The sequence below is a fragment of the Sinocyclocheilus anshuiensis genome, unplaced genomic scaffold (genome assembly GCF_001515605.1).
Source record: "Sinocyclocheilus anshuiensis isolate Anshui unplaced genomic scaffold, SAMN03320099.WGS_v1.1 scaffold1833, whole genome shotgun sequence".
Lineage (NCBI taxonomy): Eukaryota > Metazoa > Chordata > Actinopteri > Cypriniformes > Cyprinidae > Sinocyclocheilus > Sinocyclocheilus anshuiensis.
Window position 1 is genome coordinate 900,994 of NW_015539842.1, and position 18,676 is coordinate 919,669.

Genomic DNA, 18,676 nt, shown 5'->3' on the forward strand with positions numbered 1-18,676 from the left:
TTCCCTCAGGCTTCACAGACTGTATGAAATATACATATATATGTGAATAGAGGATAGGCAGCAGGGAAAGCACTGAGGGAAACACCTCAAGTGCAGAAGAATTCTCTTCCACCTCATTTTCATAAAACTTTGTGAATATACATGCTATCCAACCTTAATAGTATGCAAGATTAGGATTAATGCGTCCTGAATCATAGTACGTGTGAAATAGTGGGCCTGTCTCAAAATGCACAGATGCCAGAATATTTGCAATGGATTTTCGAAGTATGCACACTTTTTTGGCTAATCTGTGTGTGCTTGGGTCTAGTATGACCTGTTTCACATCCATCCATCCAGGGGTGTAGCCATAATTTCAGAAGTGAGGGGGACATAAATGTTTTATATATATATATATATATATATATATAGTATAATATAATATAGTAATATACACAATATTCATTGAGTTGCAACTTACAAATATAAACATTATTGTGCCTTTTTAATCACATTTTGTGTAGAAATGTCTAAACTATTGCTAATCAAATTATTAGTCAAGAAGCAAATGATAAAAATCATGGATACAGTGGTAGGTCATCCAGGTTGGGTTTGAGTTCAATGAAATGCGAACACACTTGCCCGAAAAAGTGCAGGGGACGAATTTATGTGATATTAAAAGTGTGGGGGGACACGTCCCCCGCGTAATCTACGCCCCTGCATCCATCCATCCATCCATCTATCTATCTAACAACTGTACATCTGTATCCATTCATACATATTTACTCAACAGTGAGGAACATAATGGAGATATGCAAAATCTGTATTCACTTCTCTATTGCTTTTGTTCTCAATCGAGGAGCTAAAACTTGGTTTAGTGAAACCAGAGAGATACCACAAACCGTCTGCCTAATAGATCATTTTGACAGTTTAATTTTAATGCTTGATTATCATTCAGTCTTATAATTGTATTATCCAACCGTTCAATTAATTTGGTCTATATTTACACCGATGATTAGGATCAGAATCGAAATTGTAATTCGCTGGTTCTGCGTGTCGAAAGTAACCAGGCTATCTGTTGGAGTAGCTCTCCTGATATTCGTGCTCCTACAGGAATGGGATATCAGCTCCATCTGCTCCCAGCATCTTTCCATTAGAGTTCAGTTTAGTTTAGTTTACTACTTTATTAATCCCACAAGGGACAATTGCAGTAAGGCATGGGCAGCACATCACAGACTTCGCAAATGGACATAACAGCACATAACAAAAAATTGTTATGTGCTTATGTAAAAAAGAGAAACAAATACTCTTAGACGTGATTGAGTGCATGGACCCACTTTAAAAGACCGGACGTGACTGTGCTGTGTGTTATGAAATGAGCTTACACAGAATTAATATGAGTGGTTCTGCTAAAATCTGAAGAAAGCACCACCCAAAATGTTTCACTTAAACTGTATTAAATAAATAAATAAATAAATACATATTTTTGTGTTTAAATTTAAATTTTAAATCTTTATTTTGAATATGCAAAATATATTTATTATTCATCCATTTATTGTGTTTTATTCTACTTTCTAGCAATACAATTTGCTAGAAATTTTATTGTATATTCATATTCAGTCTGGAGTGCTTTTGCTTTATTAAACTTCTCACAAGACAACAGGCCATGTTTAAAATTCTATGTGCAAATACCAGCAGCTGGCTGAGGGCACGATAAAGCAAGTGTCTGTAAGCATTAGCTGGTCATGTTTACCTGCTGCAGGTCAAACAGTGTTTTCCCTCAGAAGCAATTCCCACTTTCTTACATTCTCTCTCTTTCTTTGCATCTTCCTGCAGATGACGTTCCTCCATACTTTAAAACAGAGCCTGTACCGAGTCAGTTGCACCTGGAGAGGAACCGGTTGGTTCTGACCTGTATGGCCGAGGGGAGCTGGCCTTTGGAGTTTAAATGGATCCACAACGACACAGAGATCACGCGGTTCTCGCTGGAGTACAGGTCAGTGTGTTTTCATGCATGCGTAAAACTGATTTACTAGCAGTCTAGCAGGGATTCTTTTTTGTGTAAATGTGTATCGTTTTCTAACATGCGATGCATCAGAACCAGATCACTTCCATTATAATCAGAACTGTCTACACTTGGAAACCCATGCACTTTACGTTGACAGAAACGTGGATTTGGTTTAGCCAGCCGGTTTTCGTTGCTTATACGTATGTATTAGTGCGTAACATTTACTTGTATAAAACGCACATTTTTTATGTTCGGATAGATGCTGAAACCTATAAACAATTGATAACAGCGTAGGCCTATACATAGAAAACACCTTTTGTGTACCAAAATAAATATTACATGATAAATGTTACTATGTTTTTATCATGTTTAAGGTTTTAAAGTGTAGTCTTGTTTAGCATTCTGTAATCTATTACAAAAAAAGTTGGCAGCAGAAGTCACACAGAACTGAACAAAATGTTAGAATTTAATTGTAAATGAATAAACTGCATTTAATAGATGTAACTGGTAACATAATATCATTAATGACAATTTAATACATTTGAATAAAAATATTTCAGTATTCATAAATAAGGATTCATATTTTATGTTTTAAAATAATAAAATATTATTTTATTTCTAAATATGCTATGTTACTTATATATTTGTTTGTTGTTGTTGTTGTTGTTGTTGTTTATTTACTTATTTTTTTATATTGATTTTATTCTTTTTTTTATTTTTACTAAAACTTCTGAGTTTAGCTTTTGATGTATTTTGGTCTCTTTCACACCTTCATATATGCAGTAGTAATACTAAGACAAATATAAATTATAAAATAACCCAGGCAAAGTCAAATCATACCAATTGATTCCTGTTGAGAATAAAGAAAATATTTAAAGAAAATAAGATTTTATTTTCAGTTTACTTAAATTGATAATTCACCCTCATGTCATTCCAGATATGTATGTCTATCTTTCTTCAACAGAACACAAAAGATGTTATTTAGAAAAATGTCTTTGTTTGTTTTGTCCATACAATGGAAGTCCAGTGTTGTTTTGGACCCCATTGACTTATATAGACAAAAACAGTGGTTTTATTAGGTTATAATTATTATAGTAGTACTTGTGATTAGAACAGCAGGAATGTGATGACACATAAATTGTTCCGTCTTTATTTTGTGAGGCAAAGATTCAAAGGAATAATTATTCGGTGTTGAAAAGCAGGAATTCACTTTTAAAGACGATTGTATCTGCCATCAGATGTGCTCAGGTCATCCAATTCAGACTTTTTTTAATTAACTATCCTCAGAATATAATGTAAACTCTGGAGCTGTGGTGAATGGAGTTTTAATTAAAAAGATAAAACTGGCTGATTAGAGCGAGGGACAGGACGGGGTACAGATGGTGTGCTGGTCACTGTGCTGTTCTGAGGCTTCCCATCTACTCCATCTCTTCTCATGTTTACCTTATTATTGCTAAAATCCAGTTACAGTTGATCTCTTTCTAATAATCACTATGCACATGCATATTCAGGTTAAAGGGATTCACTCAAAAATAAAATGACTTTCTTTTTCTTCTGTGGAACATAAAAGAAGGAATTTGTTTTTCTATCCATGAAAGTCAAAGGGATCCAATATTGTTTGGACCCCAGCACTCTTCAAAATATCTTCTTTCGTGTTCCACATAAGAAAGTCATACAGATTTGGAATGACATAAGAGTGAGTAAATCATGGCAGAATTTTCATTTTAGACAAATTATCCCTGTATGCAAACCGTAATCTAATTGTTGCCAAACAAATTAATTACAAGCGCTTTGAGACCGAGAGTTTTGACAAATTATTAACAAGTGCTTTGAGACACAGAAAGTTGTGAAAAATCAAACTATCAAAACGTATGAACATGAAAGGAAACGCAAATAAATCGATATCCAAATGAAAAATAAAAACCTCCTATAAAAATTTTCCATTTCATTTCACTCTGGAATGCTGTGAATTAATGATTTGACTAAATTACAGAACATAATTACTAAAAATGAATTCTAAATAATAAAAGAAAATAAACAAATAGCATGCAGCATATCCAGAATATAACAGCATTAAGTATTCAGAATGTGGACCTTAATTGCAAAATGATATGCATATAAACATGGTTCAATCTCAAAATATCTGTATATAATAATTGTACAACATTCTCTGACTTCTTACTGTGTATTTGTATGCATAAAGTGATACATGAACACAAAAAGTTATTTTTATTTTATTTATTTATTTTTATAGAATTTATTTATTAACTTATTTTATCATCTTATTTTTTTTATATTTTATTTATTTTTATAAAATGATTTATTATTTTATCATCTTATTTTATTTTATTTTTTTTATATTTTCTTTATTTAATTTTATTTGATGTTGTACACAAAATGTAGTGTCTCTTCTTCTTATGCTTGGTTTGGACACAATGTTATGCAATCAGACACATCTAGAGGTCAAAGAGATAATCAAAGGTCAGTATCGCTGATCAGGACTAAGACTTGCTACTATAATACATAAGAAACCCAACTGAAACCCAGTTTTCAGGTGTTTGTACAAACTTGTGTTTGTATGGGACGTCTCCAGTGTCATTGGCGTCCTCCCCTATGACATGTGAAGGCATGTGAAAGTGGCAAGGTCAGCAAAGCCGAATGGTAATTTGGCCATGGATGCTCTTCTATGCAAATAGAAAGAGTGATGAATCGTCATTTAAAAGCATCCCAGCTCTCACAATGACCTTTCCTTTCTCTCATACGCAAAGGAGACTTTCCCAAATGAGCTCAATCAATTGTTGTCTGGCAGTAGTGTTGTTCTCTAATGCCAGCTCAGCTGACTCTGCTACTGTGGCGCTAATGACATCAGCCTGCCTGGACTAAAAATTAATTTAAAATATATTAACATAGAAAACTATTACTATTTCATAATATTAGTATTTTTAAGTCAAGTCAAGTCAAGTCACCTTTATTTATATAGCGCTTTTAAACATTTTTACTGTCCTTTTTTTTTTTTTACCAAATAAATGCAACTTTGGTGAGCATTAGAATCTTCTTTAAAAAACAAAACAAAAATGTTGTGTAAATTCAGTTTAAATTCAGTTTAAATTCAAAAGTCAAGATCAAAATGTAAGATGTTATTGACTAATGGTTTTGCCTCTTCAATAATTTCCACCATTCAAATCATAATAAAAGGACAGTCATTTGGATGTGCACAGAAGAGTGCAACTAATGTTTTTAATTGTTCCGAAAGACAAAGCAGAAAAGAGCAACCTAGCATTTCAGATGAATGTCCTGCAGAAATGTTTTAAGGCCATCCTCACTATTTTTCATTCTTTTATCATTTGGTTCTTCTCTCCAGTTTGCACTCTCTGGTTTCTATTCCTTGTGCTGAAATCACAGTAAACAAGTTTCTCTCACGGCTGACTCTCAGACCATATTTTCACATTAACAGGGACAATTTCATGCCGGATCTGCACGAATTAACTAGAGTTCAGTGCAATAATTTGCCTTGTCTGGAGGATGGCAGCGACGAGTTCCCACTGAGCATTCTCACAGAAAGATCCTATAAAATACTGCTATGCCATACATGTTTTGGTTTTTCACTCCATTTACACTCTTATCTTCCTGTGGCGATACATGCCAACACAATATTTACACGCTTTAGAAGATATTTTGGGAAAATATTGTCTGCTGAGGAAAGAGATAAGCAAAAAAAAAATGAGGGGTGCAAAATTTTCTCACAGTTTGGTTTGTATCACAGTTCTGTAGTCACATGGAACATTGATTTTAGGAGTGCATGTTTTGGAAATTTGAAACTCATACAAATAAATATGAATTTAAGACTGTGAACAGCCAATGCCAATCTAATGATATTATTTATTATGAAATTTGCTGAAATTTCACTCACCCTCAGACTATCCAAGATACAGATAAGTTTGTTTCTTCTTCTAAGTTTGTTCATCGGAAAAGATTTAGAGAAATTTAGCATTACATCACTTGCTCACCAATGGATCCTCTGCAGTGAATGGGTGCCGTCAGAATGTTAGTCCAAACAGCTGACAAAACCATTTACAAACCACTTACAAACATGCAGCTTTTTTCTCTTTATGAGATGTTCATTGATGAACTGGAGTCTGTAGATTACTTGAGGATTGTTGATGTTTTTATCAGCTGTTTTAACTCTCATTCTGACGGCACCCCAGAATGACTCCATTCTGACTTGACTCCAGAGGATCAAATGAAGAGCAAGTGATGTAATGAAAATCCCCCAAACCTGTTCTGATGAAGAAACAAACTCATCTACACCTTCGATGGCCCGAGAATGAATACATTCCAGTTTTTATTTTTGGATGGACTGTTCATTTGTAGATATAGGTCACCCAAAACAAAAGTTCTTTCATCATTTACTCACCCTTGTTCCAGATCTGTTTGACTGAAAAATACCACAATGTTTTTTTATTTTGTTCATTCAATGAAACTCAACTGAAATAAACAGTGCTTCGCTAGTATGCCCATAAAAACTCTCTTTGCTTCTTATATAAGCAAACATCCTTTTCTTGTTTCAACATCCCTGCTATTAGTGTCACCATAACAGCAAGTACCGCTGTTGTTTGGTTACTGAAAGGCTTTGCCATTCATCAACTATATGCACTGATTATTCTATAGGCAGCAGATGTTATCAGTTCTTCCCGTAACTGCGCCTGCAGGCTGAGCCGATGTTGCGTTTCGCTCCCAGCAAATTGAATCACCTGCAGCATAGGCCTGTACAAAAAGACCTGCTTTCTTCCTTTCATTCTTCTTGCCTGAAACCACGTGATGTCAAAGACGGCACTGGAGCAGAAGAAGCGTTCTGTTGTTTTCTTTAATCATGTAAACATTAGCGTGGTCTGTTGTGACGCCTTCTGGATATCTGTGACCCAATACCAGCAATTATATTATATTATATTATATTATATTATATTATAAAGAGCACTCTCTATTCTAATTCTATTTATAAAAAACTAACACTAGATTTTCTAATCTTTTTGTATTCTATCTATTTGTTTTCTTTTTATTTATTATACAATTATCAAAAGCAAAAAAGGCCTCCAACACAAGGCAACCTCTATTCTTTTTCTATTCTATCCTGAAGAATAAAAAAAAAAAACCTTGCTATATGTACTGCGTTAAGCTAACTGAGGCTTGTTATAGCACTTGCATATCATTGCTCTTTTGATAGTTTTGATTGCTTCCATTGTCCTCATTTGTAAGTCACTTTGGATAAAAGCGTCTGCTAAATGACTAAATGTAAATGTAATATTTCTAATAAATTACTAATAAATTGTACCATGGTAAGACCAGCCAGTACTCAAATAAAGCATTTGAGCGTTAGTTATGCTGTATACATTCAAGCCTTTTCAGTATTTCCCTATTGATGTGTGGTTCTTTAACCTCTCCAGGGGTCTTACAACATCATCGATTCCCTGATGTAAATGTATTTAATTCAATAAAGGCAGTCAGAAAATCTCAAGACCTATAGAAATGCTGGCTAGTGATAGTCTCTTTAATTATTTAAGTCCACATAGCATTGTATAAGCATGTTTGTGAGCATAAATAACATTCTGTGGGCAGGAGTCAGGCTATTGAACCAAACTATCAATGCTCAAGTTATTTTCATGGAAATGTTTTCTTTGTTATCTTTGAGGAGTTGCTGAATTGTTTCCTGGAATAGGTTAAAGTCATGGTGAGGCAGACCACCACTTCATCCAACAGCGATGGGTTTCCAAGGCAACATCAGCCCAGATGGGTGTCTGTTTGTCAGCCGGCTCAGTCAGGGGCGTTTGAACTTCATCTGCTACTTTTTGCTCCCGTGCTTTCTCGCTCCTTTCTCTTCTCCGTTAACGGAAGGCTAATTAAAGGGACCTGACATTGCGCTCTGTTGGCTGGAACATCAATCAATCAATGTCTGAAGCCCCGGCCCCTACTGACTCTCTCAACCTGCTGCACAAGCTCACAGCCCTTTAAAGGTTAATTATATTCATTAGAGAAAGAAGGAACGGGAGAGAGGAAGATAGAGAGGAAGTCACCCTGAATATATGCCACTCGTGGCGGAATTTTATCCATCACAAAATTCTGCAAGGTTAAACTCAGAGTCATAGCACCACCTGTTAGAATATGGGTACGTCCATTTGGCTTATAGTGCCCTGGGAAGTCAACGTAACAGGGTATTTGGCCCTTTAAAGTGAGACTCTAGTTTAGACAAGTGTAAACCCATATATAGCTTTACAGAGAGCGATGAGGGAAATTTATCCACAAGTCATTGCACACCACCTCAGGACTTCACGTAGTCTGGCAAAAATAAACTTAATTAAACTTAATTGATTTCTGCACAGTTTTTCATAGGAATGAGGTTTTAAGTATGAATTATATTAATTTAAATATTATATTTGTTTGTGTATATACACAGACACATACATTATTGTGAATGAATATAATATACAAATAAATATTAATAAGAAAAAATTACTGCTTTACTGCTTCACTAATCGTTTTTTTATGGAATTATTCAATTCAAATCAATTCAAGTTTATTTGTATAGCGCTTGTCATGATACAAATCGTTGCAAAGCAACTTTACAGCAAATTAAGTTTCTACAATATTTAGTGGTAGCTTAGTAGTGGTGACTGTCAGTTAATGTACATATGGCAGAAATTTACGGAAAAATCAATTAAAGACGTAATCAAACAGACGATGAACACTATTAATAGCAATTATTATATGATGCAATCAAACTTATAGCAAAATGTGGTTTAGCGTGGTCTGTTGTGACGCCTTCTGGATATCTGTGACCCAATACCAGCACACTTACTGAGAAAAGCTTTCAGTCCAGACAATGCTAATGGCTTCTTTTCTGCACCTGAAATATGAGACATCCACCCAGCATTCTTTTAGTGTAACTGTGAGTGTGTGTGTGTGTGTGTGTGTGTGTGTGTGTGTGCGTCTGGTGTTATATCTGTGTATGCATGAGTGCATCCGTAATCTGGTTTCCAGTAACCTCCCAATGGAACTGTTGCAGTCTGACCTTACAGACATTGTTGAATATGTTCATAAGTATGCAGTTCATGCCAGGGTTGTGCACCATTCAGAATTGTATTGAGAACGGGTTTTAAAATTCAACAGCTCAATTTGGACAGAATTTGAATTGCGGTAGCAAACGGGATACAGAATTATAATAGAGCCCAACAGTGTCAGCTCACTCTCTCTAAATATAAAACTATATAGAAAAACAATACATTATGTTTATTGCCAAATATCTATGTATAATATATTTAAGTAGGTTGAGAGCATAGGAAGGTTGACTGGATGGTCGCTATAGTATTTTTACTTCCATTTTCTGACTGGTGTTTTTTGCAAAATCATGGGTAATGTAGTTAATTGAAAACCTTATAGCTTACAGCAGGTCTTTCTTTAAAGGGTTATAAATATTTGACATGAAATATAATATCAAAGTAAATGTATAATAATAAAGTAATAGTTTTATACATATAATGAATATATTAATAGAAAAAAAATAAATAAAATATATATATAAGATTTTTTTGCAAAATCATGGGTAATGTAGTTAATTGAAAACCTTATAGCTTACAGCAGGTCTTTCTTTAAAGGGTTATAAATATTTGACATGAAATATAATATCAAAGTAAATGTATAATAATAAAGTAATAGTTTTATACATATAATGAATATATTAATAGAAAAAACAAAAACAAAAAAAATATATATAGAGAGAGAGAGAGAGAGCAAATAATTATTATAAATTAATAAGTATAATAATAACTTTTACTTTATGATAATTAAATGTATTACATTTATTATAATACGTTATTTATTATAAACAATGTTTTACATTTGTATCATATGTTTAAAAAAGTTACATTGAAATTTTAATTTAAATTTATGAAATATTTTTAGTAATAGTCAGTTAAAAATATAATTTATTATTAACAAAGAGCAGTTTCTGTTCTTTACACCATGACAATAACCATTAATTTAAAGCAAAAAGTCTACTGAGCCTTTCGTATCCTCGTCAATACGTGGGAAGCGGTCCTGACACGGTGATCATCGTCGTGGGCGATGTGCTGCACACCGTCTCGATCAGGCTCCTGAAGTCCCTCTTCAGTGTCTTCGTCTGCCGCGAAGACCAGAGGTGGCAGAAGGGGAGAGGTCATCACCCGGGGCCTGGCTCGTGTCTTCCGCTGCGGGTGCACCCAGGGTCCGTGGTGTCCCGGCGCCGGAGTGAAGGACATCTGGGTGCACTCAAATGTAGACACACATCCGCCATTAAAGCAAGTAACAGTGAGTAAAACAATGGTAATGTGTGTGAATAGAGTATTAGCAATGTAAGCGAGATTAGCGGCCACCACGCTGACGATGCTAAGGGGCTATATGCTAATAGCGGACTCAGGAAATCAAAATAAAACTAGTGATAACAAATTAACAACTAGTGATTTCTAAATATAATAGACAGACCATATAAATTCAGCCTTTTTGTGACATTTTCTTTTTCTTCATTAACCTTCAATTTTTACTTTATGCCCTGTAAAACATACCAAATTAATTTTAATAGAAACATGCACATCACAAAAAGGTATATTCAAGTAAAAGTATTTTTTGAATAAATAGATTTTCAATAGAATAAATCAATGGATCCAGACAAAAAGTGTGTGTGTGTGGATGTATGCGTGTATGTATATATATATATATATGCTGCTGAAAATTCACATTTGCCATCACAGAAATAAATAACTTTTTAAAATAGGTTAAAATACAAAATTTATTAATATGCAAAATTTCTGAATATTACTGTTTTACTGTATTTTTTATTTAATTAATGCAGCTTTTGTGAGCATAATAGAGTTCTTTCATAAACATTAAAGAAATCTTACCGACCCCAATACTTTTGAACGTTAGTGTGTGTAGTCTATATATAATCAGAACATAGTCTTCTCTCTTTATCTAGAGTTGAGCTGCATGTAGCATTTTCAGCTTGCTGGGGTGACGGCAGCCAAATGTTTCAGGGCATGTGTGAAGCTTCGTCTCACTATCAAACTAAAAAGTATACCCCCCACCAGCCCCCCAAACTTCCTAATTAGTCCATTAGCGCTAATATACTTCACACAAGAAGCAATTTACCACGCCTGGCAGGATCTGCAACCCGCTAACCTCATCGCTAATATTGTTTGATACTTCATTATAGTCTGTTAATAACAGCTCTCCTCAACTCTTGACTTCTAACAAGACGCCCGTCATTCAAGCCCTATCACTCTATTTCACCACTGCAGGCGTTTTCCTCCACACCCACACAATCTTAGTCTCTCACGGCTAGCGGTAGGTTAAACTACAGGTGTGGAGTCAGTGTGGGACCAGATAATAGCCACGAACAGCTCTTCTATATATCTGAGATCTGTATATGGTGCTTGTTTTTGGTCAATGTATGTGATGCTCATTTTTCTGACTGGATGTATTGATTATTTTAAAATGCCTTTCATTCAGACAATTACTTGCCTTTTTGAGATGACCGTGTTTGAAGTTTCTGGCTTAAAGTTAATTTGGTATGTTTTGAAGTGCTTCAAGTAAGAATCTAAGGATAGTAATGAAGAATAAAGTGTCTGAACGACTGAAATTTATATGATCTTTTTTATAATTTCATAAAAAAGAGATCAGTGAAGCAGTTATGTTAATATTGTCAATATTTAAAAAGGTATAATAAAATTCATATATATATATATATTAGTGCTGTCAAACGATTAATCGCGATTAATCGCATCTAAAATAAAAGTTTTTTTGTTTACATAATATATGTGTGTATTGTGTATATTTATAATGTATATAAAAATACATTAGCATACAGCATATATTTAGAAAATATTTACATGTATTTACATGTATATATTTATGTTCATATAATTTATATCATATATAAATATATTTATTATATAAACATTATATACATACATTTGTAAATATGTTCATTTTAATAATATTAGTTTTATAATAATATACATATATTTATAATATGTTTAATTATACATTATAAATGTATACATATAATTATATAAAATATAATTGTGTATATAAAATAATTATAAATATATAAATATTTTATAGAATATTTGTATTATATAGTATATTAGTATGTGGCCAGTACAGTACAGCTTCTATTTAATATCCGTTCACTTCTAATTTTTATCGAAAGCTGGTTTGTCTATTTAAAGTCTATTTGTCTATTCCATTTTCATTCCATATCTCCACCATATTATTATTTAGGTTTGCAATTTCTCCCATTTATTGTCATAGTTGGTCTGCCTAAATCTGCTTAAATCAGAGTGTATAATTGGGGGGAAAAATACTGTACAATGGAAATTAAATTGTTAAACTCTAATGCTACAAAATGGCACAATATTGGAAGTAAAAAGCTATTTCAGACAGCAGTAGTTTGAGTGGCAGATAATGGTGACGTCTTGACTGAATAGCCACACAGCTGACCTTCTAACAGCTTCTGGCTAATCAATCACTGTCCTCTTCTTGTCATTTTTTTGCATGTGTTTCTGTGCCCATCTCTCTATCATCCTCATCTTTTTTTTATTGACTTTTTCTTGTTTCTTATTCTTCGCATTATGTTCTCTCTTTGCTCTCATTATCTTTCTCTCCTTCTCTCTCTCAGTCTCATTCTGTGTGTCTGGACAGATCTCTTTACTGTCTCTACTCCATTGTTTGTATTGATTGCCATCTGAGGTCAATGGTTTTTTAAAGCATCTAGATCGAAACGCAGAGTGTCTTCCTCATCTCCCTCTCCCTCTCGCATTCCTTCCCTCTATCCTGCTCATTTCTGTGCAGTTTCATTCTTTTATCTCTCTGCATCATTGATCCATGAGGCTGGAGAGCGTTCTGGCTCGGTAATGTGTGGCCCATGGGCCTTCAGGTCATTTTAATTTGAGTTCAGGTCAGTCGGGCTGAGAGAAAATGTGGTTTGACTAAATTAAAATGGTCTGGAAGATGATCCGATTTCATCCACTTCACAATAAGAGGTAAATTAAAGTAATGAAGTTTTAGCTGGTGTATACAAAAAAAAGGGGAAGTCGTGGCCTAATGGTTAGAGAGTCGGACTCGTAACCCAAAGGTTGTTGGTTCGAGTCTCGTACCGGCAGGGATTGTAGGTGGGGGGAGTGAATGTACAGCGCTCTCTCCCACCTTCAATACCACGACTGAGGACTGCTGTGTGTGTGCACTAAGGATGGGTTAAATGCAGAGCACTAATTCCAAGTATGGGTCACCATACTTGGCCACATGCCACGTCACTCACTCACTCAAAAGAGAAAAGCTGCACGCTAGCATTCAGTTTTGAAATGTGCCATTTTGACATTTTTAAGCCAATTACATAACTATATAGGGTAACACTTTATTTTAAGGTGTCCTTGTTACACGTTACATGTACTTACTATTAAAATAACAATATATTATGCATAATTACATGCAAGTAACCCTAAGACAAACCCTAATCCTAACCCTAACCATATAGTAAGTACAGTATGTGTAGTTAATTCATATTCCTCAGTACTTAAATGAATACTTTTAAGCAAGAGATACGATAGATTTCTTTTGCATATCTGACAGTGTAACATTAAGCATAAGTATTTCGAATGAGTTAAACCTGTATCCTGTCTTCTGAGTAACATTGAGAATATCACTATATATCGTTGCAACACCGCCGCCACGACCAGTCTGACGGGGCTCATGCTTATAACAGTAGCTTGGTGGAGTAGACTCATTTAGACCAATATAATCATTTGGTTTTAGCCAGGTTTCAGTCAAGCAGAGTACATCAAAACTATTATCTTGGATCATTTCATTTACAATAACTGCTTTGGGTGAGAGGGATCTAATGTTTAGGAGCCCAAATTTTAAAAATTGCTTTTGTTCATTTATTTTACATTTTTCTGGTTTAATCACAATCAGATTTTTTCTAGATCCTGCATTAAATACTTACACTGTAACAAGGACACTTTAAAATAAAGTGTAACCCTATATAGAAATATTATTAGTAAGAAGTACAGTAAAAAATAATGAAAAATTAAAATGTATTCCTGTGATTGTAAAACTGAATTTTCAGCAGCCATTAATTCTGTTTTCAGTGTCACGTGATCCTTTAGAAATAATTCTAACATGCGGATTTGCTGCTCAAGGATCATTTCTTATTATTGTAAAAGCTGGAAACATTTGTGATGTTTAAATGTTTTGTGGATTTATTTTTTTTTTGATGAATATAAAGTTCAGAAGATAATGTATTTAAAAATAAATTATTTTTAATAATGTAAAATTTTTAGTGTCACTTTTGAACAGTTGGTGCCCTTGCTGAATAAATTCATTTCTTTAAATAAATAAATAAATAAATACATCTTACTGTACCTGATCCTTTTTAAAGAGTTTTATTTATTTATTTTTTATTTTTTTGCTGTGTCGTTTATAAAGGCAGAAATTCATTGCTGTGAGTTTTATCAGTGATTTAGTGTTATAATCAAATTCATATTTTGTGTAATTCAGTATTTCATAGTTGAAAAGCAAATTGGTTCTGTGGTTCTTAGTTGGTTTTCTGCCATATTGGCTTCAATAAAAATAATGAGGGTCCCGGAATAGGAATGTAAAACTATTGGTACTTGCTTATTTATTCACTTGTAGGCCTCACTAAAACCTGTGACATTTTTTTATTTTTTTTTACTTCCACAGTCATTGTGTATGTTAGAGCGCCACCTACTGAGGGGAAGCTGATAATACAAACACATTTACATTCGGCATTGAAGCTGAAGAATTCAAGGTCATTACAATGAGATGGGAATATAGAAAAAAATCTATACTTTATAGCTGTATTTATATTCTCCCAGGAGTGCTTCATAAAAGATAAGGAGCATACGTTGAAATGAAAAGTGTGTGTGAGAGCCTGACGGTTTTGACAGATTACAGAGATGTTCGCTTTGAGAAGGACGGCGGTGACAGAATGAATGAGAGTCATTTGTACATATGTACAATGTGCATGTAAATATACATTTATTATATACATATATTTCATCGCTAATGAAAGGCACTCTGACAGCTGGGCATTACATCATGCTTCATGCATAGTCATTATTGTGGTTTTAAGAGTAAACCTGCAATGTTTTATCTCTCACAGGTATTTGATACCATCTCTGGACAGATCGCATGCTGGCTTCTATCGGTGTATTGTGAGGAACAGAGTCGGAGCGTTGTTACAGAGGAGAACCGAAGTACAAGTGGCATGTGAGTAACCATAGTAACTCTCAACCACTTCGGATTTCTATGTTTGTTTGTCCATGTGTGATTGTTACCAGACGGTCAAATTGTGCCTTAGTGTGTGTGTGTGTGTGTGTGTTTGACAGGAACGGAAGCTGTTGGTGAGGTGGTGTACCTCTGTTTCATTAAAAGTTCCTCTGCAATGCCACAGCTGGGCCACTCTAACTTCCTCATTAGATTGATGAGGTTGTGTCGACCAATCACTTCGCTCTCTCAGAATGAATTTCATTCCTCCGTTTTATAATCTGTTTAGCATGAGCAACAGCTGCTGCACTTGAACCAAGTGGCAAGTCTCTGGTGTTTCAAGCCAGAATCAAGTTTCACTGCCCACTGACCTCTCGCCGACTGTTTTCGGTCATTATCGAAGTTTGATTTCTCTTCGGTGGAGTATGTGAGTTAAGCAACAGCAACTTCCTGTCTGTAATCGCTCCACTCCTTACTCATTTCCTGCTCGCGGATGCTTGTTCGATCCGTAGCTAAATTTGAGCCTAATTTGCTGTAAAGTTCTTTCAGTATGTTTGTTTTTATCTCTCAGCAAGGAAAGATTAAATTAATCAAAAGTGATGGTAAAGACTTTTATGTTAGAAACATTTTGATTTTAACTTTATTTGTATCCTGAAAAACTGTCATGGTTTCCACAAAAAAAAAAAATAGGCAGCACAACTGTTTTTAACTTTGATAATAATCTGAATTATTTCTTGAGCAGCAAATCAGCATATTAGAATGATTTCTGAAGGATCATGTGACACTGAAGACTGGAGTAATGATGCTGTAAATTCAGCTTTGCCATCACAGGAATAAAATACTTTTTAAAATATATTCAACACAATAATTTTAAACTGTTACTGATTTACTGTATTTTGATCAAATAAATGCAGCCTTGGTGAGCATAAGAGACTTCTTTCAAGCACATTAAATAATTGTACCAACCTCAAATGTTTGAAGAATAGTGTATTTTAACAATGTTTACTCAAAATTGACTCCGTTTTATTATCAGTTGACACAGCCATCTTCATTTTAGAACTACCATATCTGTGAACTGCCATGTGCTCACAGTTAGCAGCCCATGCTAATAACCTAAAAATGGCCGACTGTTGTCCAGTTATTGGACTGACTGATGTATCGGTCCATTGCTTCTTATTATGGCCTTTCATATCAGGATATGTGCAGGTACTTCACTTCTGGTCAAGATGGAAGTACTTAGACCTTATTTTCTTTCCTCATTTCCCTTTCAAGCACCTGTGCAATAATTGACATCCAATTACCTTTCGTTTCATTTGAAGGATGAAGTGAGAGAAATCAAATACAGGAGTCAATACACAGGAAACGGCATTGTGATATCAAAGGCAGGACATTGCCATGCTGGATATTGTATTATTTTTTAAGTGGGTTTCCGTAATTAGCTTTTTTGATGAATAATGCTCTTGATATTAAAGATGCTGCCTTTGATTTTGAAATCTCTTCCAGACCGTGCAGCTCGAAATGGTGTTCGTTTCGAACTTTCCTTGCTAACAAAAGAAATAGTTCATCCAAAAGTGAAAGTTTTTTCATTTATTCCCCCTCATGTCATTCCGACCCCATACTACTTTCATTATTCCTCTGACATTCTGCTTTAGACCTTCTTTTGTTATTTATGAAAGTAATAATAATACAGGGTTGGAATGACATCAGGGCGAGTGAATGATGACAAAATGTTCATTTTTAGGTGTGTTACCCTTTTAAAACATACAAGTTGAGAGTAAAAGTTGCTCTACGAACCTTTTTCAGGGATTGTCCAGAAGGAATAAACTGACGTTATAAACATTCCACACCGTGCAGCTCGAAATGGTGTTCGTTTCGAACTTTCCTTGCTAACAAAAGAAATAGTTCATCCAAAAGTGAACGTTTTTTCATTTATTCCCCCTCATGTCATTCCGACCCCATACTACTTTCATTATTCCTCTGACATTCTGCTTTAGACCTTCTTTTGTTATTTATGAAAGTAATAATAATACAGGGTTGGAATGACATCAGGGCGAGTGAATGATGACAAAATGTTCATTTTTAGGTGTGTTACCCTTTTAAAACATACAAGTTGAGAGTAAAAGTTGCTCTACGAACCTTTTTCAGGGATTGTCCAGAAGGAATAAACTGACGTTATAAACAGGAAGTTAGCTACTCGTGTCTGTGTTCCTGCAACAACGTTCTGCTGAATCAGATAGGGCTGTAAATACGAATGACTGCCGATTTAACGCATGGCGAACGTCCGTTCGGATGAGTCAGTTCTGGTCACTGTCATGGCCGATAGCTAGCTGGCACATATCATCCCCAGTCCGACGGCAGCCGTGACGATGTCTGGCGCTGTGTCAGAGCACGTCTGTCAAACACTGCCCAACTGAAGCAGATGGTGAAAGGCACTAGAAGACACTGGAAAATGCTGCTGTGTCTCTGGCAAAATGACAAACGTTAATACTGCAACTGTTTTTTTATCTACTGATGTAGGCACTTGTACCAGAAATTAAAGTCTGTTTGTATTTGTAGTGGAGTTATTAGTCAGTATTTAGACAGACGTTTAATGCTGAATGCTAACATATGCACTATATAAGAGTTTTAACACATGCGTGTTTTGTAATTTGCTCACTCTTACCATTTGTTTTGTGTTTGTCTATAGATATGGGAAGTTTCGAGGAAGGGGAACGGGCCCAAGCCATATCCCAAGGAGAAGGAGCCGTAATACCAGCGCCTCGCATTCGCTATTTCCCTCAACCACAGGTTACCTGGTTCAGAGACGGACGCAAAATCCCTCCCAGCAGTCGGATGTAAGTTTGTGAATCTGTTGGGTTTCTTTTTCCTATTCCGCCTTTATCGTGTCTTTATCTTTTTCATTCTCCAAGCAGTCTGATTTTACATGATTGTTTTTGAGGGATCTTTGTAACTATACATCTAGTCCGGAGATACACACACTGTGTTTTATTGCCTCCAGGTGTGTTTCTGAATGCGTGTGTGAGCTTGTGGAGATGTTTGTTTGTTGTCATATGAGCATTTATTGACTTGCTGGCATGAGTGCTCTCAAAAACCCATATAAGTTATGAGAAGCTCACTTGTTTTCCAGAATCAAACACTAAACATCTGCAGAGCAAAAACATCTACAGTCCTGCAGTCTTATCTATTGATCGTTCATTCGTTCGTTCATTTTTTCTGTTTGTCTGTCTGTTTCATTCGTTGTAATGTTTGCCCCCAAAAAGTGTGTGGGACGAATTTATCATTTAGTTCGTTATTTCAGTTGTTGTATTATTTGTTCTTTGTCTGTCTGTCTGTCTGTCTGTCTATCTATCTATCTGTCTGTCTGTCTGTCTGTCTGTCTGT

At 34.9% G+C, this 18,676-nt stretch overlaps 1 protein-coding gene across 1 annotated transcript in view; it reads left to right on the plus strand.

Annotated features, from left to right (window-relative positions):
• sdk2b (sidekick cell adhesion molecule 2b) overlaps window positions 1-18,676 on the plus strand; it is a 332,871-nt gene that overhangs the window by 229,842 nt on the left and 84,353 nt on the right. The window contains exons 2-4 of the mRNA XM_016480739.1: window positions 1,813-1,972; window positions 15,192-15,298; window positions 17,982-18,129. Of these exons, the coding sequence (XP_016336225.1) occupies window positions 1,813-1,972; window positions 15,192-15,298; window positions 17,982-18,129 (415 nt within the window). The remainder of the gene's footprint in view (window positions 1-1,812; window positions 1,973-15,191; window positions 15,299-17,981; window positions 18,130-18,676) is intronic.